The sequence below is a fragment of the Chelonia mydas genome, chromosome 16, assembly GCF_015237465.2.
Source record: "Chelonia mydas isolate rCheMyd1 chromosome 16, rCheMyd1.pri.v2, whole genome shotgun sequence".
Lineage (NCBI taxonomy): Eukaryota > Metazoa > Chordata > Testudines > Cheloniidae > Chelonia > Chelonia mydas.
Genome location: NC_057857.1, coordinates 12,738,051 through 12,760,749, shown reverse-complemented (window position 1 = coordinate 12,760,749; position 22,699 = coordinate 12,738,051). Strand labels below are relative to the sequence as shown.

Here is a 22,699-nt window from a genome sequence, read left to right as displayed (position 1 = left end):
AGACACATTTTTTAAAATAGTCTTGAATCAGAGACCCCATTAGCTGTCGCTCCAGCCCCAACTCCTGAACTCAGAAGGTGATCTTGCACTCAGCAATTCTGCCTCTTAGCAGCAGACACCTAAAACTCAATTGATCACAAAAGGAACTGTGGATAAGATGCACAATGTGAAGAATAATTAACAATCCCTTCTCAATGGGACACAAATGATTCTCTTTGGGAAATTCCCTAAGGACAGCTCCTCTGTTAAGACAGACTGTACCTGGTCTCCTGAATCCACTGGTGGAAAGCATTAGCATGCTGAGCAAACTCCTGGCGCAATTTGTCATTTTCCTCCTGTCTTCGCTGCTCCTTCTGCAGCTCTAACTCACGTTCCTGAGAAACAGGGAAGTCATTTTACACTGAGAAAGAACATGGCACCTTTATCATGCACTGAAATACAGAAACCAAGCCAGCGCAACAGTGAGATCTGGAGCTCAGCCCAAGACTGAGGGCCTGTAGGTCTCTTGCCCGACTGCTCCACTAGTCTATAACCATGATCATCAATATTCCTACGGAAGTCTTGAGAATCAGCATTGAAGTGAGCCTTGCAATCATAATACTGTAACAAGAAAGGTCATAAGGAACAGAATATCATAGCTACAAGTGGGAGATCATTATTTGTTTTTGGGGTCTTTCAGGAAGAATGGAATGGGAGGGGGAGGGTCATGAAGTAGCAATCCAAATATATGGAGAATGGAGGATTTTGGGAGGTGCTAGTCCCACAGAATTCCTTTCAGAAACATTTCTGTGCTACCAGATGAAGGTGTTCCCATTTGTAATGTTTTACTGCTGAATAAGAGCACTGATTATCTGGATAGACTGTGTCCAAGGAAGAATTCAGAGGCAGAGTGGCAATGGGAAGAGACTTGTTCCAATTTACCTTGATGATCTTCTGCAGGTTCCTCCAGGTCTCTTCAAGAGCCTCCATAGTGAACCAAGTATATGGGTTGGAGGCTACACGGAAACTCTTGATCTGGCGATCCAGCTCAGCTAGCTGGTTGAAGTCAGCCTGGGCGGAACTTAGTGAGGAGCGGAAAGCATCATGAGCCTCTCGCAGTGCCTTGATCTCCTCCAGTGAGTTACACCGCACAGGGTCAGTCAAGTCCTCCTCTGCATTCTCAAACCAACTGTTAAAGGCAGATGCCTTCTTTGCAAAAGTCAGGAACAGATCCTCAACCTCAGAGAGAGAAGACAATTTAGGTGTTCACTTAGGCAATAACACAAATAGAACGTATTCAAGCAGGAGGATCTGGTATTAAGAACATGCAATAAGTAATACATAATTTGCACCTGTTGCTCCTTTCTTGCAAGGCAGAGAACTAACCATAAGTACTATCCCCATTTTACAGATAGTGCTATTCCTCCCCATGACATCTCCCCTAAGACACAGCCTAAGAGGCCCATCTCATCATCACCCACAGCTCTTAGGGGCAAGGCCAGACCTTTCCAGGAAGCAAAAGCTGTCTCTGGCCTCCAAGGAGACAGCTGTAGTGGCAGCTGGGGAGACAGCAATACATTTTGAGGCTTGGGAACCATCTTAGAGAACTTCCTTTAAAAAACCCCAAACACAATTGCAAGTCAGCAGGTCCCTGCTCACTTCTGTCTAGAGAAAGGGGCTATTTTTCAGTGGTGGAAATGTTGAAGGGAGGGCCACTTTGGGGACAGCAACGGTAGAGCATGTTGGCTAGCCAAGCTATAAAAGGACAGTTGGGAGAGGTCACGGGAACTAGGAAACAAAATTTTAATCTAAGTTTTGCAGTTGGGAATTGTGTTTGTGTGTGTAGTCGGTCTTGTATATTTGGAATGTAAGCTCTTCAGGGCAGGGACTGTGTCATACTTTGTGTTTGTACAGTACCTAATACTAGGCCCTGATCCTGATCAGAGCCGTTAATAATTTACTTTACAGTAGCACCTATTAACAACATAAAGGAGGAAGTAATTTGTTCAAGAACACATAGCCAGTAGCGGAGTTTGGACTGGAACCCAGAATTCTAGACTCCCAGGCCCCTTGCAGTGACCACTTAACAATACTGCATCCCTATCTAAGTGTTTTCTCAAAAATAAAACATAGCAGAAAATCTGTCCTCAACAAATTGTATTTTAGTTAAATAACTACAATTATGATATACAAGTTGCACACGACGTAGAAGGCTAGTTCTTTAAAACAACTCCACTGTCAATACCTTTTCCATGAATGCTTCTCACGAGAAAGTGTTTGGTGTATGGTGTTTTGTGTATGTTTTTACACAGCTTGCATATTAAGATTTTAAATCAATGCTGTGCATGACTGTCAAGCTTTATAGCGTTCCAAGGTCTGTGTTCTCACCTTTCTGAAGTGCTCCTGGGCCTCCAGGAGTTTCTTCTTCCTAGCAGCAGAATTAGCCAGCAGCTGATTCCAGCGTTTCATCAAAGAAGCATGCCGGACCTCAATGGCCTTTGACTGGATGTGTTTGGCTGCCAGCAACTGATCTTTCAGTGCAGTGATGTTTGCAATTCCTTCTTGCTGGAAAGCCTGGAGACCAGCGTCAAAAGTTTCCTGCAGCATTAAAAAGGAAGAAACTAATGTAGATTAACTATATTTATGGATGATGTAGACATTGTTTTAGGTAAATGCAAAAATAAATGGCAGGCCCTCCAATATTCATCTGCCTGATGAGCATTCAAGCTCCATTGCTTCTCTGGCTCAAAGCACCTTGTACTGACCTGTTTGGTGAGGAGTGTTTGCACAGAGGAGAGATCCCGTCCATAGTCATCCGTCTTCAGACTGTTTTCCTTCTCACCTGGATAACGAAGTAGAGACTAAATATAAACACCCACATTCCTTCTTCCTAAATTTGGGGAAGGGATATCACTGCTCAGCAAATCAATGGCTCAGACTACCACTCACATCCGCTTAGTAAAACAAGGTTAGTCAGAAACCATTCTCCATTCAAGAAGGGCTATCGTGTTTTCAGTCACCTGCTTTGTCAGTGCACATATGTTTCAATGCAGCACATACCTATCCAAGACTCTACTACGTCGGCTTTCCAGTTGAACTGGAGGAAGGCAGAGTTCTCATCTAGTTTGGCCTTCCTTTGAGCTGCCGCCTTCTCCAGATCTGACACTTTGCCCCTCAGGCCTTTTATCTTTGCAGTTATGTTCTCCTCATGATGATTGTTCTGTGGAATAGGAGAAAACAGTTTAGTTCCCACGTGATTTAATCATCTTCCACACACCACTGGAGGAAATCTAGTCCTGTTCACCAAATTAGGAAGAAATACACTTAAAACATGTAGGCATCTGAAGGACTCCTTGGGATACTTATGAGAATTCCTAAAATGGATACCAAAGCTGAGGACAACAGAAGCAATTAAGACTAGTGTTCTCAAAAGAACTGAAGGGAGTTAGCTGCTCAAATCCCATTCTGAGTTTGGTGCCTAGCTCCCCTTAGGTTGCTTTGACAATCTCAAACAAGAAACATTAACTCATGACTAATACAATAAATCCTGCACATTAACTCACAAGGCAGCCCACTAGCTCTAACAACATGGGAACAAATCACCTCGATTCACATTTAGGGATTCTCCATTTGGTTAAGAAGATGGCCTCATTCTACCTTAATATGTGCCCCAAATGTGAGAGAAATCAGGAATGCAAACAATTTACTCTTTTTTTTTCCCTGTATTGCTAGACTCTTAAGGCTTTCTGGGAAGCGAATATACAGATAGAAAACAAAAGCATGGGATGGATAACAGCCATTTTAGGTCTTTCGGAGAAAATTCCAATTCAATTTATGTTTCACAAAGATCTTACTGACTAGATGAGAAGTGTTAAAGATAATGGGAAAAGGTATCATGGTACACAAATGGGTGTGTCAGAGACCCTAAGCATAAAAGACAAGAATTCTTGGTCTGGGCTAACACAGACCCATACGTAAGAATCAATTGGGATGGCTGTCTGTGGGAAAGAGAAGTTAAGTGACTTGCCCAAGACATCCAACAAATCAGCAACAGAGCCAGAATTAAAACTAAGGAGCTTCTGTTAACAGTCCACCATGCTGCTGTCTCTAAAGTATTTAAAATCAATTATATGCCAAATGCCCTGTTATTGTGGCTACAGAGAGCATGATGTGTAGATGGTGTTTAGTTTTCATTTTTTACACATAATTGCAGCTCAGTGTTAAGAGAACAGTGAATCCATTTTGACATGCTGACACTTTAAAGAACGTTCAAGGCATTTTTCTTACCAGGTTACACTCACCTTCTTAATGAGGTCCTCTCCATTAGCACAAACATCATTCACTCTGTCCTTGTGGACAGTGAAGTCAGTTTCAAATGCTTCATGCTTTTTCAGCAAGCCCTGCAGGGAAAGCATGTTCACAAGTCACTTTACTACATAATTTTACTTCTCAAGATGACTGCTTATAAAACCAGGATGAAAATAAAGCAAAACAAAACATGATGACAGTGTGCCTGCAACACATCAATCAGTTCAATACTCACCATTACAATTAGTTAGTTAGTTTTAGCTAATATACATTCTGGCTATTTTTTGGGGTGTGTGAGGGAGGAATAATGGTTGGGTATAGTCCTGGATATAGTCCTTAAATATAACGTTAAGTTAGTTTTCTTTCACCTTTATCCAAGGAGAGATAAGGTCTTCTCTATGAAGTCCACTAGAGACCTCACCATGTAGATCTAATTTACCTGGAAAGCATTTAGATCCTGATCCTGCAAAAACACACATGCTTAATTGTAAGCACATGGACAATATTTAAGTTAAGCAAAAAAAAGATGGATTAGAAAGATTCTGTTGCTTCTTGCTGCTGCTGAGACTCTTCTTCTTTGCAACTCAGAAGTGGGATTAAAAAAACATTTAAACCATTTTTACACAATTCTGGGGTTGCTTTGCATCAGTCCAGTCCTCCAGCACAAATAAAAGCAGTCTGCTTTAATTAGAGCTGCCTACCAAAGGCCCAAACCCACAAGACCCTTCTAAATACCAGAGAAAAATCTTTTGAATCATTTTTATAGAAGGATCATCAATATTTTATACTTCTTTAAAATGAACAAAATGTCTGACTTGAAAAATAACAAAAGGGTATTTTAAATTCTAACCATTACATGTTATAAATAGCTGGTAAGGAGAGAACCAGAACAGTACAGCTTTTGCTTACTTGGATAGCAGCAAGTGTGTCTCCATAATCCTCACTGGCTACCAGGGTCATTTTCTCATTGATCCAGGCTTCCTCCTCTTCCACATTTGCTACAAACTGCTGATACTCCAGAGACTCCTCTAGACGTTGACCACTGTAAGAGGAATGAGAGGAAGTGGTGGAAGGAAAGCACAGGTTGCATTCTGTACATTCAATTATGATGTGGAAGCAGAATAATTACTAAATGTAGGTGCACTGGAGGTCAAGACAGGTGAAAGGACGGCCTGCTCACTACCATCAACCCTAAAATGTGATCATTTTACACTAACCTCTTTCCTCCAGAAGCTGAAAATGACCCCACTGTGACACTGCCAGCTCTAGATCTACACTAAATCTACTATGTAATTCACCAGGCCATTTCACAGTCCTTACATTTCCAGAAATTATGTATTCCCTCCCCCGTGGTCTCTATTCAGGAGAGCACAGCATGGTGGGAATAACAATGTCAAGCCTCTAGCCTCCAAATGAAGAAGGAATAAATGCCCCCAAAGTTTAGATTGCGTTCAACTAAAGGAAAAGACAAAACTGAAGTTAGTACTGATCAGCATTTACGAATGAACCCCTTTTCACCTGTCCCCTCAGGCACGGCCTCAGGAGAATGCAGTATTAGCATTTATTGCATTGATATTGTTGATGACCTGAATCAAAGATTGCAAGATTTGGCTCCTACTCGTCCTTATATGTTTCATTCATCGTTCCTGGTGTAGAAAAATGATTCTCACTCACCGAGCTGCTGCCAACTGCTTTAACTCCTTCCAGTGGTCTACAAACTGAGCTAGTCTCTGCTGTATCTCCTCCTTTCCAATCGTGTTATCATCTGACAGTTTCTTACCAGTGTCTAACACACCCTGTGAAGCAAAGCACACATCTGTATTCTCAGTGTTTTCAATTTTCAGCAGCAATGCTGCTTTCTCCTCATGATTTATCTGCACTCCTTACAACTCCTCAGTTTTGGGTCATTTTTTTTCATAAACATACCCTTTTTCTTCTTTCCTCCAGTTCATGTGTTTTTTGTGGATTTAGAATCAAGGTGAGGAGTGTTATTGTTTGAAGAGGAAGGAACTTCCTGCCACTTTAATTTAAAATACTCCATATCTTTGCTTAGTCACACCCTTCTTCAGGAGCATAAAGAAGTGTGATTTCCTTTGTGATCTGCAGAAACATCTCAGGCTGCACAGATCTAAACCAGTGATGTTTGTAATTGATTTGTGATCCAGATTATATAAATGTTAAAAATCTATAACTTGACTATACAGCGTACTACACTTTCTATCATGACTGGTTATTTTCCTCATCCAAATGTTTGCCTGTAACCTACACGGTTTGGGTTGGAAACAACACAGCAGTACCTGTCATGGAACAGCTCTTCATCTGACTTCTTTTTTTTTTACCTGGATGGCAGGTTCATGAGCAGCCAATTCTGCTTCCAGACGTTTGTGTTTCTTTCTTAGGTTCTGCACTCCAGTTAGGTCTCTGCCATAGTCCTCTGAGCTAACCAGCAGCTTCTTTTCCCTGAGTCCCAGAGAGGAAGAGAAGGAGGAGGGGGATGAGTAAAGTTTGTTCCTTTAAAGGTCAAACCAGACAGATAACAGCTGCCACTGAAAACTTGACACTTAACAGCTCTAACAGGAATGAACATTACCTCCTTTTGTATGTTTCACATTCCAGGACTGGAATTTACAGCAAATTATTACATATATTTAAAGTGGTAAATAAAAGGATTTTAATGGGGTCCTCTGTTTTTAGCATTTGATGGCCTTTCAGCTACTTTATAATACAGAGGATCCAAGGCAGAGAAATCAATATAAATAATGAGGATGTTCCCTACAACCCAGCACTATGAGCACCTTTGAAGCAGTAAGCCATGCACCTGACTTATAAATGTTAGTCAAAAGGATTCAGCTCTCATCACTTTAACCAGTACAGTTTCAAAGAGGGGACAGGGCGCTCCCTTTATATAGGTATACTACAGAAATATCCACTCCTTCCCTCCCTTTGAAGCTTGAAAGTAAGTATAATTCTCCAATTTTGATCATTTCTATTTGGCTAACCTACACATATTGATGGAGTGGAACCAGCACAGTTCTTATTTCCTTGATTATACACCAGTCATATCAATAGTATCAGGATCCATACGGACATCTCTGGAAAGCGTTTTTCCTTAACTGCTATCACAGGCCAAAATAGTAAAACTAAAAACTGCTTTCAGTGGCCTCATAAGTGCCTTTTTGAAAGAAATTTAAAATTGACAGAGGCAGAGTTTAAAAGATACACAGAATTCATAGAATTTTTAACACAAGATTATAGTCAAACCTCAATTTTTTCCTAGCATTGATCATGCTTCCTGAAGCCTGACCATAGATATCTATAGACATTAAGACCATGCCCACACCAGAGTTGAAGCCGTGTGTGTGTGTGTCTGCATTATAAAACTATACTATAGATTAGACAAGACGGCATACACCTGATGAGTGGGTAGGTAGTCTATGGCATAGTTAGATTAACATGGTTCTTGGGGAAATCATCTTTTTCCTCACTGATATGGTAAATTGTGCTATGAACACTGTTAAACAACTGCGTTGAAATATGGTTGTTGATAGCATGGCTATAATATGGTCATCACCTCAGACAATGCTACATCTAGAACTTCTGAAGTACATACTTGATCCAGGACTCCTCATCGTCCATATCCCGGAAGAACTGATGCAAGCGGTGGGACTCATTCAGATTTGCACGGCGGGCAGCTGCCATGCTCTTGATCCGCTGGAAGCGCCCATTAATAGTGTCTCGCTTGTCCTTTACCTGGGAGGTGTCAAAAGCGCTGCTGGTCATCAAGCTGTCAGCCTGGCCATTCAGGTCCTTCAGGCGATCCTGGAATCATAAGCAAGGAGTGTATGAAGAACGAAAATCTCAATTTTTGAGCGTGTAGCCTCAGCACAGGATCTTCTCTTTATATTCATGATGTACACACAGAAAAAATGTATTTCTACAGGTTTAAACTTTACAGCATGTTGCTATGGCATTCTTTGCTTACTATAATTTCTCTTCCTCTGTTAGCAGAGGAGGTGCTTACCTCATGGGCAGATATGTCAGCTTCCAGGAGTTGGTGTTTCTTCAGCAGGTTATTTACAGACGCCAGGTCTTTTCCATAGTCTTCAGATGCAAGCAGAGCCTCCACCTGGAAAAGGAAGAATAAAATTACATATTGCAGTTTAACTAAGAACTGTGAGTGTAATGCTCTTAGTCGTGCAGGCGACTGGTTGTCTCCTCCAACTGTCCCCAATGCAAGTTAAGTTTGTGAACTTTGTCTCCCTGCTTGTCTCAGACACGGGAGATTTTATGCAAGCACGTTTCCTGCCAACATCAGTGTAGGCAATGACACAAGCAATGAAACTTCCCAAACACTTGTTTTTTATTCTCTTAAGAATTTTGTACTAAAGAATCATTTTTGCAGCGGGAGTTTTAACTTTTTCATGCCAGCAACTGAGATTTTTTTGGAGCACATCACATATCAGCAAAGGGAGCCAGTATCAGAGAAACTGCAGTCCCTTCAGAGTGCATAATCCCCAATCCAGGGTGGTCAGGTACCTCTGACAGCCAAAAGTCAAAATCCTTGATTCCAGTATTGAAATTCTGCTGTTTGTTGGCTTCCTTCAGCTTCTGACTCTTCTCTGCTGATTTCTGCACCAGGAACTGCCACTGGTCAGCCAGAGCAGCTAAACGTGCCTGTTACAAAAAGGAGAAGATAAATGCTCAGAGCAAAACAAAATCCCTAATAAACGTAGCAAATCAACACAATGTACACATTTGGTTGCTAATTCTACAACTATAGATTATGCAGTTATTCATGCGATCTAGGAAAATTCTCCATTGTATGCCTCTCCATTTCACTTTTACATTCTGACAGAAGAATCAGAAAACATTACTCATTCCCAAGCAAAAATGGGACAAAACAGTTCTCATGCTCTATACTGCATAGTTAAACAAGGAATTTAAAAAAAAAAAAAAAAAAAAAAAAGGCTTCTACAAAACAAAGTGGTTTTCCTCATTCTAACAAAACGTGACTATAGAATCAGTGGAAGGCTACATGTCATTAACTATCCTATATGTGCTGCACCTACCTTCACTGCATCCTCACTGCCGGCACACGCTCCCCGATCAATGAGAGAATTCCCCATGTCAATGACTCCACGGATCCGGTCTGCATTGGCATGAAGTTCAGCTTCAAAGGCCTGGTGTTTCTGGTGTTTGCTCTGAATGCAGCAAAAACAAAGCTGTTAAGGACTGGACATGGGACTCCTAAATTATTCTCATGGGTTGAGAAGAGAACGCAAGAATGTTCTGCATAGACAGGGTTAGAAGGAAGGGAGTTTGTGTGAAGCATTTCCCCAGATTAGACTAAATACCTTATGTAAAATCATGAAAATCCAAACCTCTCTCTAGGCATTTACATCACATTCACCACTTGCTCTCTCAGTCTTACTAAGTGAGCATTAGGCTGTTTTTGAACCAGCATGTCTACCTGTGATTGAACATTTACACTAATATTCCTATATCAGCATATATCTCCTGCATTTTAAAGGGGGCTGCAACACATTTCTAATGTTAAGTTTTGCTATTCTCCAAATATGGATTTCTGGTTTACCTGGCACCACCGCTAAAAAACATTGACTGTGTATGTATGTACCTGAACATGGTGCCTGCTCCACACTAATCAGATCTAGAGGTTTATGACTTTTCCCATCCAAACCCATGAGTCAGGAGGAAGAAGTCCCCACCACAACCTGCACTTTTCTGCACACCTTTCATATTAAAAGATATGGAGTCACCATATGACTAAATTATGTGGTCAAACAATGAGTTAAACATAGTTCGCAACTCAAAACTATTTAAGAAACAACGCTTAGCTGTTCGCTGAAATTTGTCTTCACTGAAAATTGAAGGCACCACGAGAACAACAGGAGCCACAGGAAGGGAGTGAATAAGCAGTTTTCTTTCATATACATGCATACACCCACCATAAGCATAAACAATGGGACGAGAACGACAAAACAGTATTTACAAGTATCAACTCCACATGCTAGTAACACTGGACACATGGGAAAAATATACTGTCCTGAGGGAGAATGGAAGGGAAGGTGACTGTTAAAGTAAAAATAAAACAAGAAAAATGCTACAGTACTGTTATGAAAAATTCTGCATGGCCTGCTTATTCTGGAAACGGCTATTGCTGAAGGTTGTGATTATACTGTACATCAGCTAAAATCCACCCATTTCTTGGCATATAAATTCATTATGCGGGAGAATGAAAAAAGCTTCTCATAGTACAAAATGTCCATCTATTACCACCAAAAAAAATTCACACTCTAGGGAAATGACAGATGACATTTTTGCTTGAGTAGCCAATATATAGATAGTGCAGCCTCCAGGGCCAGAAAGACAAACACTGCTTCCTTCAATTGTGCCCCTCCTTCCTTACCCTAGTCACTCCTCCACTCTTCACTTTGCTCTGTCCTCTTTCTGATTCTTCTCCTCCTTGGATTCCTACCACTCCAGCCTTCTACATATACTCTCAGTTCTGCAATCTTCCCTCTACTTCTTCCACACTGCTATCCCTGCAAACTGTGGGTCTCCCACTTTCACTGATAAAATTTCTGAAGGAAGGGTGACTCCAGACATAAGTTAGTGGAACTGACATCTCATGGCCATGGGTTAATCACCACAGCTCTAGGTCCACCAGGAATGAGGACAAGACATGTCCAGTAGCCAAATATTTGAAAAAGGAGGATGACAATCCATATTTGTTTCCTTATGAGCCACCCCTTAAAGAACTAATACCACACCACAAATTAAACAGATCATGCAGAACACATCTGCAAAACAAATACATAAGTAAATGGTGTTTAAGAGGCATTAACTAAACAAAAAAGCAACACCCAAAAACACTGAGGCTTATGGTAACATCTGTTTGGAGGTCAATGAATATTAGAAAATGGAAAAGAAACTGGATGAATTAATGGATGGAGCAACAGACTGAACACAATCAGACTTTGTGCTCACATATAATCTATACAGAGGAACAAACACCTACCATGGCAAGTCCAACCAAACTACAAAACTTACCAGCAATTTGGAAAGCTACAAAACAGATCGAGAAGAGAAGAGTTCAGTGCAGTCATACTGATCCACATATCAGTATTAAAACAGAGGAAATCACTTACAAAGTTTTTCTTTAATAATGAAAAATAGATGAAGACTGCATCTTAGGGCAGTAAGTGGGCGTGGGACATAAGAGACATTTATAAAAGGTAAATACTTATTTTATCATCTAGTCATTAGGGAGAAGAGAGGATAGGATGTCTTATCAAATTTACACTGGAGCATAACTGCCAAGGGATTTATGTGAATTCTGGCAGCATATTTATGTGGATATGATATTTATTAAAAAATAATTACTGCCTTCTATTTTGGTCCTTTCTCTATGCATATTGCATGTCTCCATAATGAAAGGATTGCTTTATTTACATTTTCTCTCCTTTAGAAGATTAATTCCAAACAATTTGTTATCCCTTTAACACGGAATTGAAATTTTTCCTGTGCACATCCTGTTATCAGCAACAGGATATGCCACATGGAATTAAACTTTCACTCCATTTGACTTTCTTGGTCAAATAATTATTCACCTGGATGTTTGTGGGATCCTTATAGGATTCATCACTTGCAGTTTGGAGTTTTTCACTGATCCAAGCCTCTATTTCATCAACATCACGGCTGAACTGCTGGAGGGTCTGAGATTCTCCCAGTTTAGACCTCTTCTCAATCATCTGAGCTTTCAAACGACGCCACCTGTACATAATCAGAGATATGGTTCATACTCACCAGTACCTATAAGAACAGGCATGAAGTAGGAGACTATGTACCATCATAACAGTGATAAATTGTCTCTAAACAATTTCCTTCTTTTCAGAAGGTATCTGCAGCTGATCTAACAATGAAATTAGTACACCAACCTGTCCAGAACTTCATTGCGCCTGTTAGAAACGACCCCTTTAGCATAGTGGTCAGCAGAAATCAGCTGGTCAGCAAACGATTGCAGGGCAGCAATTTTTTCTTCCTGTTCAAAACAAAAGGACACAAGTTGGGTGGATTCAGGTACCGCAAAAAAACAAAAAGCCACTGTGTCAGAACTAGAATAGGGCATCCTTTTGAAAGAAGGCTGGTATCTTGTTAATCGGAGTCTAAGGAAATCAGCCCTATGTCAGGATGAGCAGAACTCCACTTAAGAGCAAGTGGGGGATCCTGCAGATCAGAATTCTTTTGGCCTCTGTACCAGAACTACAGAGGCACTTCTCTCAGGATCAGAAAGGGCTCTTCCAGGATTTAGAGGAAGTGGAGAAACACTGATTTTTTTCAGTGTTAAGGACTTCCAATACAAACCATTAAATCACTTAGTCTTTTCACAAGAAATCTGCTGTACTGTGATTCATGCTACCCTAGTTAGGTAAATACCTATTATTTTATTGCATCATGTTCATAGCCAATCAATAACAAACCCCTTATCTGCAGTGATAGTAGCTATTTCTCATCTTTGTAACCAGTTTCTAACCTGCTAAATATTTAGAACAAATCTTTATAGGGTTCTAAACTTTAGAGTCACATCACCAACATCAGATCTATCATATCCTGCTGACCTTAAAAGAAGCTTTCAAGAGCTGAATGTAAAATAAAATAGAACAACTGTCCCCCACTTTGGATACATCCCTCACCTGGACATTGATTGCTTTATCAAAGTCTTCATGTTTCTTGATGAGAGCCTCCACACTGTCTAAGGAATCTCCTTTATCTTCTGTGTTCAGGAAAGCCTCCCGGGCAGCCATCCAGTTTTCTGCTTGTTCACAGTCCCGATGAAACAGCTAAGGAGAAGGAACACAGGTAAGAGAAGACTAGCCAGTGAGTATGGCCCACTGGTGGGAGTGAAATAAAAATTTCCTTAAGAAAGCATACTATTTAAAAAAAAAAAAAAAAAAAAAAAAAGGCAGCAAAGTACCTGTAGTTCTAGACACTGGTCCAGCATCATTCTACGTTGGACCCAGGCTTTCTCCAAGTCCGCCCGTTCTTGATCTAGAATATCCAGTTTCTCCTTGATCTCTGGGCTGGCATAGTGTCCACGAGCCAAGAGTTGTTGCCCAAACTGCTCAAATGCCTGGAAAGTGCCAGCCCTGGCATCTATTTCAGTGCGATGTTCCTGTAAGGGGGGGTGGGGGGGGAAGGGGAGAAAAGAGGTTTAATAACTAGAAACAGAATGCTAAACTGCGAGGAAATGATTTTATCAGTCTCATCTTGGAAATATACATGAGGAGTCTCAAAAAACCACTGTTGAACTGGTTTACTAACAGAGTACATAAAACTGATTTTAACAGCAAATGTTCACACTTACAGAAAAATGCTGAGGGCTCTTGCACATACCTGGTGTCTCTCCAATAAAGCCTCAGCTCCAGTCACATCCTTTGCCAGTTCATCTGAGGATACCAGCCCCCGGATTCCATTGATCCAAGACATGAGGTCCCTGTAACCATAAAAGCAACCAAAAAATGGTTTGGTTTTGTTTTTTTCTTGCAGCAAGTCTGATTAGGGAAATGAGTTATCTTTCACCTCTCCAACAAATATCAATTTAAGTACATATGGCTTGGACTGAATAACTAAACTAACAGTGGGGACCAGGGATTTGATCAGTTTAGTTTTTACCTGAAGTCACTGAGGAAACGTTGTAGGTCATGAGAATCCCCAAGCTTCTCTTTACGCTGGTCGGCACGTTTCCCCAGGCTATTCCAGGCCTGGTTCAGTTCAGTACATTTTTCTTGAAGGTCTTCAGCAGACTCTGGGTGTGACTGAATCAGGCGTTCAGCAGTCTCACCTAAAGAGTTCACCTAGCAATAAAGAAGGAGGAATAAGAAGAAAGGCAGGAACCTCTTTTGCAGTACCATTATTACGGCTACAGAAAGCAAGTAACCCATGTGTTCTGGTCTCTTGGTCTGACCTTGTCTCCAAGAGCTGCCAAATCTCTCTCAAAGCCTTCATGCTTGCGCTGCAGGGCCTGCACACTGGCCAGGTCATGCCCGTAGTTGTCTGTATTTAATGCCTGATTCTTTTCTTCAATCCATTCCTTTGTTTCATCAGCATCTCTGGTTGGGGAAAAAGGAAAAACACTGAAATGAACGACATGCTAGAGTCTCATCAAACTCCAGGTAGCCTGTTTCCATAAGGTCTTAAGTATCTAATACTTCAAATTTTTTTTAATTGTCTGTTTTAAAGTGGAAGTTAAACTCTCAGAGGTAAGAAAGAATATGTGTCATTTAAAAATCAGAATTTTTAGTGCCCTTCAATAATAAGCTTTCCTCTGAGAATCTCAACACTTAATAAATCAAGCTTCAGATTACACCTGTGAGGTAGTGTGAATTCTCAAGATCACAAAGGCAATCTCTGGCAGAGCCAGGAAACTAATCTAGACCTCCTAATTCTCACACTCCTGTGCTGTAACCATTAGAGAAATTCTCCTCTCTCTAGTGAATGCAGACACGGAATACATAGAGTTCTTGTTGGACCTGGATTAAGATATTCTTTCCTTTTCAGGAATGAACGTAGCAGGAGAAATTAATGAGAGATGTGGAGGAGGTTGGGGCAAAACGTTGGCATCTGTTGGGCTGACAGCGTCTTAGCCACGGAAGTAAGAATGGTGCTGGTGGCAGTAAGTTCAGACAAAGCAGAAGCCGTGAGATACAGATGTGGTGGGTAGTGAAATTAAAATGTTTAGAAGCCTGCTATCAGCTGTGCCAAATAACTGAAGGGAGAAGCTGCACCTGTGTGTGGTAGCCAGCTGGCAAAGGGATGGAGAAGAGAGAAGAGAAAGCTCATGATAGCAGTTCCAGAGAGAGAAAGGGCACAGCATGGTTGGAGCATTACAACCCCTTTAAAGAATATCACTGATCTGAAGATAAAGGTTTAAGGCAGAATCCTACGCTGGGCTTCCATACGGATAGTGACACGCTGGTACCACAAGATGCCTCTGTCAGCAATAAAACTAAGGTGGCCAATTTTTTAATTAAAATTTTACTGCAAGCCACAGATTAGAGAACTGCTCCTTACCATGGACCTGGTCCAACTTCCACTGAAGCAGATGGAAAGCATCAATGGGTATTTGACAAGGCCCTATATGAGCTGGTGTTTGTTCTCTTAAAATTAAATGTTTTCACATTAAACTGAGAACAAAAATTGCATGTAAAAACTACCACTAAAACATTATGTGATGTACCTGAGGCAGTGTGCTCCTTACCTGTGAAATCTCTGGACTTCATGGGCACTGCCCAGCAGCTGGCTTCGCTCCTCTGCCATCTGCTGCAGAGATCTCCAGCGCTCATTTAGTTCCTGAAAGGGAAAAATGGAAATGAAGCCTCATCACCGCACCTGCTGATGACAGGTTAAAACAATGTTATGTATTTATTTCTTGTTTAAAAGAGAAAGCTTTGTTACTCCAGGTCATACTAAAATGACAAAAAAGACTGTTACCTTTTCCGTAACTGGTGTTCTTCGAGACGTGTTGCTCATGTCCATTCCATATTAGGTGTGCATGCTCGCCACATGCACTGGTGCTAGAAGTTTTTCCCTCAGCAGTATCCATAGGGGACCGGCTCTGGTGCCCCCTGGAGTGGCGCCCGCATGGCACGGTATAAGGGGCACTGCAAGCTCCCCCCACCCTCAGTTCCTTCTTGCTGGAAACCCTGACAGTGGGGAAGGAGGGCAGGTCATGGAATGGACATGAGCAATACATCTCGAAGAACCCCAGTCATGGAAAAGGTAACTGTCTTTTCTTCTTTGAGTGCTTGCTCATGTCCATTCCATATTAGGTGACTCCAAAGCAGTACCCCTGGAGGTGGGTAGGAGTTCACGGATGTGTAGATTGCAACACAGCTCTGCCAAACCCAGCGTTGTCCCTAACCTGCTGAGTGATGGCATAATGAGTGGTAAACATGTGGACAGAGGACCATGTTGTGGCTCTACAGATGTCCTGGATAGGGATGTGCGCCAGGAAGGTTGACCAAGACACCTGAGCTCTCATCGAGTGGGCTTTGACAACGGGCGTCAGTGGAACCCCCGCCAGGTCGTAACAGGTCCTTATGCACGAGGTAATCCAATTGGAAATCTTCTGCGAGGACACCAGATGACCCTTCATCCTATCAGCTGTAACAATGAAGAGTTGAGTCGATTTACGGAAAGGCTTGGTACGTTCTAAGTAAAAAACCAAGGCCCTCCGGACGTCCAGGGAGTGGCTGCTGACAGGCTCATGAGTGTGCCAAACCAATGCTGGCAAGGCCACGCCGCGGCGATCATGATAACCTGCGCCTGGTCTCTCTTGATCTTTGCCAGGGCCCTGCTGATGAGTGGAATCGGAGGGAATGCGTACATCAGGCTCCCTGACCACGACAGGAGGAAGGCATTGGAGAGGGAGTCCTTGTTACCCCTTGTTACTGTACTTGAGATTAACTTCTTCCACTGCACCCAGCTGTAGTAACCCCTTTACCGCCTGTGAGATGAGACTCTTGTGAGAGGGACCCCTGAAGAGGGATGGGGAAGGTGGGTGGGAAGGGGTTAGAAAGGAACTGGAGGGTATAACCCTGTTCCACTATGTTGAGGACCCAGTGGTCCAAAAAGCTATAGGGGTCCACACTGGGAGGAAAGGCGGTCGGAGAACACTGGGAAAGATGGATCCAGGGATTAGTCTGGTAGGTCGCCCTTGGGCGCACCCTCAAAATGTCCGTTTGGCCCCCTGCTTATTACGGGTCAAGCCCGACTAGACAGAGGGTGGAGGTGGGTGGCTCAGGTGGCGCTTGTAACCCTTGGCTAATTTATGGGGCTGATCCTGCCAAGGCTGGCTCCCGTGGCCCTGAGGCTGCTGTGATTTGAACTGCTTATGTGCCGGGGCTGGGATGTAGAGACCCAGGGTTTTCAGGGTGGTGCGGGAGTCCTTGAGGCCTTACAACTTCTTGTCTGTTTGCTCTGCAAATAGAGCCCTGCCGAAGGGCAGGTCCTGCAATTACCTCCTGGTGGGCAACCCAGGGAGGAGCAGCCAAGAGACTCGCCGCATGGAGACAGCGGAAGCCATGGTGCAGGGGAGCAGCAGCAGCAGACGACACCTGGAGGGCTGCCCTGGACACAGATGTGCCCTCATTGAGGATCGCTCAGAATTCCTTCTTGGAAGTCTCAAGGAGCGACCCTTAGAACTTGGCCACGGCGTGCCACATATTAAACTCATATTGGCCAAGGAGGGCTTGGTGGTTGGCCATTCTCAGCTGAAGGCTGGAAGATGAATAAACCTTACATCCAAAGAGATCCAGCCTCCTTGAGTCTTTATTTTTGGGGGTGGCCCCACGCTGTCCTTGCCTCTCCTTGTGATTAACCACCTCAACCACAAGGGAATTAGGGGCTGGGTGGGAGTATAAGTACTCATGCCCTTTGGTTGGCACGAAGTACTTGTGTTCGGCCCTTTTAGAGATAGGAGCCAGGGAAAAGGGGTCTGCCACAGGGCATTAGTGATTTTGGAAACACCTTCATGAAGGGGTAGAACCACCCTGGCAGGAGCCAAGGAAGTCAAACAGAGACTCCAAGGGCTCTTCCTTTTCCTCTGCCTGAAGCCCCAGGTTAGAAGTGACCCTCTTCAAAAGTTCCTGGTGCGCTTTGGCGTCATCCTTAGGAACTAGGTGAGGGGGCCCCGTGATTGGCATCATCCTCGTTGTTGCCGGACGAGGCTGTGCCGCAGGAACCTCCACGTCCATTGGTGGTCCAGCATCTTGCTCCCCTGGGTCCTCTTGGAAATGTGGTGTCTTATCCTCTGAAGCCTCGAGCACTGTAGGGGGATGGGATACCGAGGCCACTGCCTTCTCTGAGGCTCCCGACACCAATTGGGCACCCTGGGAAGGTTAGGTGAACCCCCAAAGGTTCCATGCATACCATGGTGCCGGTCACTGCGCTTGGGGCTATGGGACAGGTTTCGGGGCCGATAATGTAGTCGGCACCGCCAGTACCTGGGCTTGTCCCGCAGTCAGGGAACCTTGCTCCAAGCCAGAGCTACCAGCAAAGCAGTCAGTACCGGGTGACCACGTTCTTGTCCAACCGGTGCTGATCGATGCGTCCCAAAGCCGACCTGTCCAAGTGAGACTGTCTTGGTCAGGAATTCAAGGACCGACAGCTCTGTGTCGGATACCCAGCGATCCATGCCTCACGCTACTCGACCGGTACCAGGATGTCAAACGGGACTGGGAGCTACTATGGGCCAGTTGCCAGGAGGATCGTCCTGAGTAGGGTGACCTCCTTCTTGGAGACAGGCAATGATGGCCCGGCGATCTCTGGTGTCCGATTGGTCCCGGGCCCATATAGACAGACAGGGTTGGTCCCAGAGTTCTTGCCGGGCGGCAAATGCCTCAGGGGGTCTGTGCCAATCTACTGGCGAGATACGCCTCAAGTCCCTTGATAGGTACCCCCAGTGCGGGGACCAAAGAGGGCTCCGCTGAGCCTGCCTCTCCAGTCCTGAGGCATGACGGCTTCGAGCAGGCAAAGGCTGGCATGACGTTCCTCTTGATGGGGATCGGTACTGCTGAGGCGGGGACACTTGCATAGGTCCCAACGCGGGTCTTCCCTGAGACCGGGGTACCGTGGGAGCCGGTATGGGCGGCACTGGGAGCATCCAGATCTCTTGAGCCGCTCAAAGAGCTTCGGGAGTCGACGGCACCTAAAGCTGGCTAGGGCCTGCACAGCTATCTGGGGTCGCAGGTGAAGCATGGAATGGGCTGCACCGCTCGACTTCACCTGGGGCCTGACTTCCTGAAGGGGGTATTGAGCTGCCCAGGGGGACCGGTGCTGGCTTGTGGATGGTGCCAGCAGAGCACTGCACACGGAGGCCGTGGTGCTCGATGCAGAGTCAGAATGCTGCTCTGGTGCCGTAGCAAGTGCCGACTCCATTAGGAGCACTTTCAGATGGATATCGTGCTCCTCCTTCATCCTAGGTTTAAAAGACTTGCAGATACAGAACTTGACATTTATGTGCCCTTAACCTAAGCACCTTAGGCAGCTGGTATGTGGATCGCTGACGGGCATAGGCCATTTGCAGCTATCACAGGTCTTAAAGCCTGGGGACCGGGGCATGCCCTGTCCCCCGCCTGAGTTCCGTTTGGGACTAACAAAAAGTTGAGAACTACTACTACGGGTAACCAAGAAACTACTAACTATATACAACTATATTACAGGTTTTCAAAGTTCACAAGAACAGAAAACGAAACAATGCTAGCCAAAGCAGCAGATGTTCCAGCACCGTCACTGGCGGCAAGAAGGAACTGAGGGTGGGGGGAGCCAGCAGCACCCCTTATACTGCACCATGTGGGCGCCAACCGAAGGGGTGCCAGAGACGGTCCCCTATGGATACTGCTGGGGGAAAAGCTTCCGGCACCGGTGCTTGTGGAGAGCACACGCACCTAATATGGAATGGACATGAGCAAGCACTCGAAGAAGATCTTCATGATGTGAAATGTAAATCCAATAAAGATTTATTTTCAAATATTTTGCTAACTGTGCTTGTATAGTTACATTTCTTAAGGTATAAAAGGTGCTTCAAATTCTCTTTAAAGAAAACAAAAGGAAAAAGGGCCTATGAAGATTTATTTTCAGGTGAGGATCACATTTAAAGCATGGTTCCCCAGCTTTTTCATTCCACAGATTTCTTTACAGAAGCTAAATCCTCTTGTGATTCCCACCACCGCTGCCACTCCATTTTGGCTCCCTAAAGGTTTCATTCTATAGATCTGCTGAAAAGGCCCAGTGGAACACTGGCAGTCCACGGACAATAGTCAGAATACTGCCACTTTAAAAAGATTATGGTAGAAATGGTAGTCTTCCTAAAAATGTTACTCTTCGTGCTTTAATAGCACATAAGCAAACTACTTAGAGAACAGTGGGTGGTGAGAAATGAACTAGGAGGAAGGCCAAAGTTATCTTTGAGCATAACTGAAGGTTTCTAACTGCAAGTTGTCCACAAACGTCATTGGATTTCTATTTGCTACTTTGATCACAGAAGAATGCACTAGTTCAAGGAACTATACAGCAAGTTATAAGCATTTCTCCTGCAATGTGAAAGCAGGTAATTTTATGGTATGTATGTGCATAAAGCCCCTGTTGCATTCTGAGAAGCAGATGCTGTAAATTAGCATTTATCTTAACATGTTTATTTAAAAGAGTATGAAGGGCAACAGAACATGGAGGCAGAATGGTGAACACAAAAGAAGGTGATGAGAGAAAGCTGTTACTTTTCAGTGAGTAGAAGAACCACAACTGGACTCTTACCTTGATGGAATTAAAGGTGGCCACTGTATGCACCATCATACGTGCAGACTATATGAGGAAAAAGCAGAAATAGCAAAAAAATCAAAATCAAGCAGTTAAATTTCTATCCTAGCAATCAAGAGTCATTCCATACTAACAAAAACCTCAGACACCCCAACACAACTTAGTTTTGGCCAAAAACAGGTTTTACAACATGTAGGATGAATAGAAATGTTCATGATTTTATATGTTTCAATTACAAATTTTTAGTGTACATTTTCTTCTACAGCATTGTGAACCCATCATTGTCTCAGACAAGTGATTGCTTTTTGTATGTAGTGTTGCAGTAATTGTGTTGATCCCAAGATATTAGAGAGACAAGGTGAGTGAGGTAATATCTTTTATTGAACCAACTTCTTAATTTTTTACAGTAGAACCTCAGAGTTATGAACACCCTGGGAATAGAGGTTGTTCGTAACTCTGAAACGTTCATAACTCTGAACAAACCATCATGGTTGTTCTTTCAAAAGTTTACAACTGAACAATGACTTAATACACACACCTTTGAAACTTTACTATGCAGAAGAAAAATGCTGCTTTTCCCCTTTTCAGCAGTTTACATTTAACACAGTACTGGATTGTATTTGAGGTTTTTTTTGGTATGTCTGCTGCTGCCTGATTGTGTACTTCCGGTTCCAAATGAGGTGTGTGGTTGACTGGTCAGTTTGTAACTCTGAGGTTCTACTGTATTAGATTTTGTATTTTTAGATTGCTTTTTGTATTTCAATCAGCATATAAGTAAGTGGTGAAAGACATATTTTTAAAATTTAATCAGTTGTAACAGCTTAAGATTTTACAGACCACAGTAATTTAAAAATGTGTATAAATATTATCTTGATAGTGTTCCTTTAAAGAAGAGCCACCGCCTTAATGAGGGTTGAAAAGGCAAAGAACCTGAAAAGACAACTCTTGCAAATGGAAACTTTTTAAAAATAAAATATGCACTGAGAATGACAAGTGTTAAACAGATTTAAGTTTAACTGAATTTTTGACAAAAATCATCCCAGCAAGTAATTAAAATATTCCTGAAAGGCTAAGAAAACATTTGAGGCTAGTGGAAACAAACTGGAAAAATAATTGACTGAATCCTCTCCTCTCCTTCAGAATGTAAAAATCTTCTTTCTTCTACCATTGATGGATTGCTCACAGAATTCATTCTTTCGTTCACACTGTACAGCGGAAGGGGAGCTTAAATCATAGATTCATAGATATTTAGGTCAGAAGGGACCATTATGATCATCTAGTCTGACCTCCTGCACAACGCAGGCCACAGAATTTCACCCACCACTCCTACAAAAAAAACCTCACACCTATATCTGTGCTATTGAAGTCCTCAAATCGTAGTTTAAAGACTTCAAGGAGCAGAGAATCCTCCAGCAAGTGACTCGTGCCCCATGCTACAGAGGAAGGCGAAAAACCTCCAGGGCCTCTTCCAATCTGCCCTGGAGGAAAATTCCTTCCTGACCCCAAATATGGCGATCAGCTAAACCCTGAGCATATGGGCAAGATTCATCAAATCGTTCACAGTGAGACTGTCATCTTCCCACCAAGAGCCATATTGTCAGTTAAAAGATCTGAACTGCAAATCATCTTTGTACAGAAGTGGAAATCAGTCCTCTATTAAAGACTGTCAAATGGAAAATGTCATTTTGCTATACAGAAAGGAAACTGATTACTTTGGTTTTATATATAAAGTGCAGTTTGAGATTTCTACAGTGAGTGTTATCTTGCTGAGGACATGCTACCTTGTTCATCGTTGTGTGCATACTTGTAATGAAGATTAGACATGAGGAAATTTGAGGGTGGTTTTTTTTTGTTAATATTACCTCTGAGACAGCAGCATCTATATAGTAGCTTTATATTTTAACACAGTGTGCGGGATAATTACATCAGTTAATTTCGACTGATTATTCCACAGATTTTTCATAATGTGCATTTTAAAAATCTGTCCACTGTGAAATGACATGATTATTGGAAAAAGCGACCAGGACAGCACTCTATTACTACTCGTAAGGAAAGGAATGTTTGTGTGATAGAAGGA

The 22,699-nt window shown here is 42.9% G+C and overlaps 1 protein-coding gene across 7 annotated transcripts in view; it reads right to left on the bottom strand.

Annotated features, from left to right (window-relative positions):
* SPTAN1 (spectrin alpha, non-erythrocytic 1) overlaps positions 1-22,699 on the bottom strand; it is a 71,810-nt gene that overhangs the window by 8,351 nt on the left and 40,760 nt on the right. For 4 of the 7 annotated variants that reach the window (XM_037880043.2, XM_043530527.1, XM_037880045.2 and 1 more), the window contains 23 exons: positions 20,620-20,667; positions 15,566-15,657; positions 14,273-14,417; positions 13,981-14,162; positions 13,702-13,801; positions 13,283-13,480; positions 13,002-13,148; positions 12,246-12,349; positions 11,919-12,081; positions 11,359-11,373; positions 9,357-9,488; positions 8,824-8,961; positions 8,309-8,413; positions 7,898-8,106; positions 6,627-6,747; positions 5,962-6,083; positions 5,197-5,329; positions 4,281-4,379; positions 3,040-3,199; positions 2,745-2,821; positions 2,368-2,577; positions 922-1,218; positions 262-374 (listed from right to left, as the gene is read on the bottom strand). In XM_037880043.2, coding sequence (XP_037735971.1) covers positions 262-374; positions 922-1,218; positions 2,368-2,577; positions 2,745-2,821; positions 3,040-3,199; positions 4,281-4,379; positions 5,197-5,329; positions 5,962-6,083; positions 6,627-6,747; positions 7,898-8,106; positions 8,309-8,413; positions 8,824-8,961; positions 9,357-9,488; positions 11,359-11,373; positions 11,919-12,081; positions 12,246-12,349; positions 13,002-13,148; positions 13,283-13,480; positions 13,702-13,801; positions 13,981-14,162; positions 14,273-14,417; positions 15,566-15,657; positions 20,620-20,667 — 3,110 coding nt within the window. The remainder of the gene's footprint in view (positions 1-261; positions 375-921; positions 1,219-2,367; positions 2,578-2,744; positions 2,822-3,039; positions 3,200-4,280; positions 4,380-5,196; positions 5,330-5,961; positions 6,084-6,626; positions 6,748-7,897; positions 8,107-8,308; positions 8,414-8,823; positions 8,962-9,356; positions 9,489-11,358; positions 11,374-11,918; positions 12,082-12,245; positions 12,350-13,001; positions 13,149-13,282; positions 13,481-13,701; positions 13,802-13,980; positions 14,163-14,272; positions 14,418-15,565; positions 15,658-20,619; positions 20,668-22,699) is intronic. The other 3 variants (XM_037880044.2, XM_043530528.1, XM_043530530.1) reach the window with 1 other exon arrangement.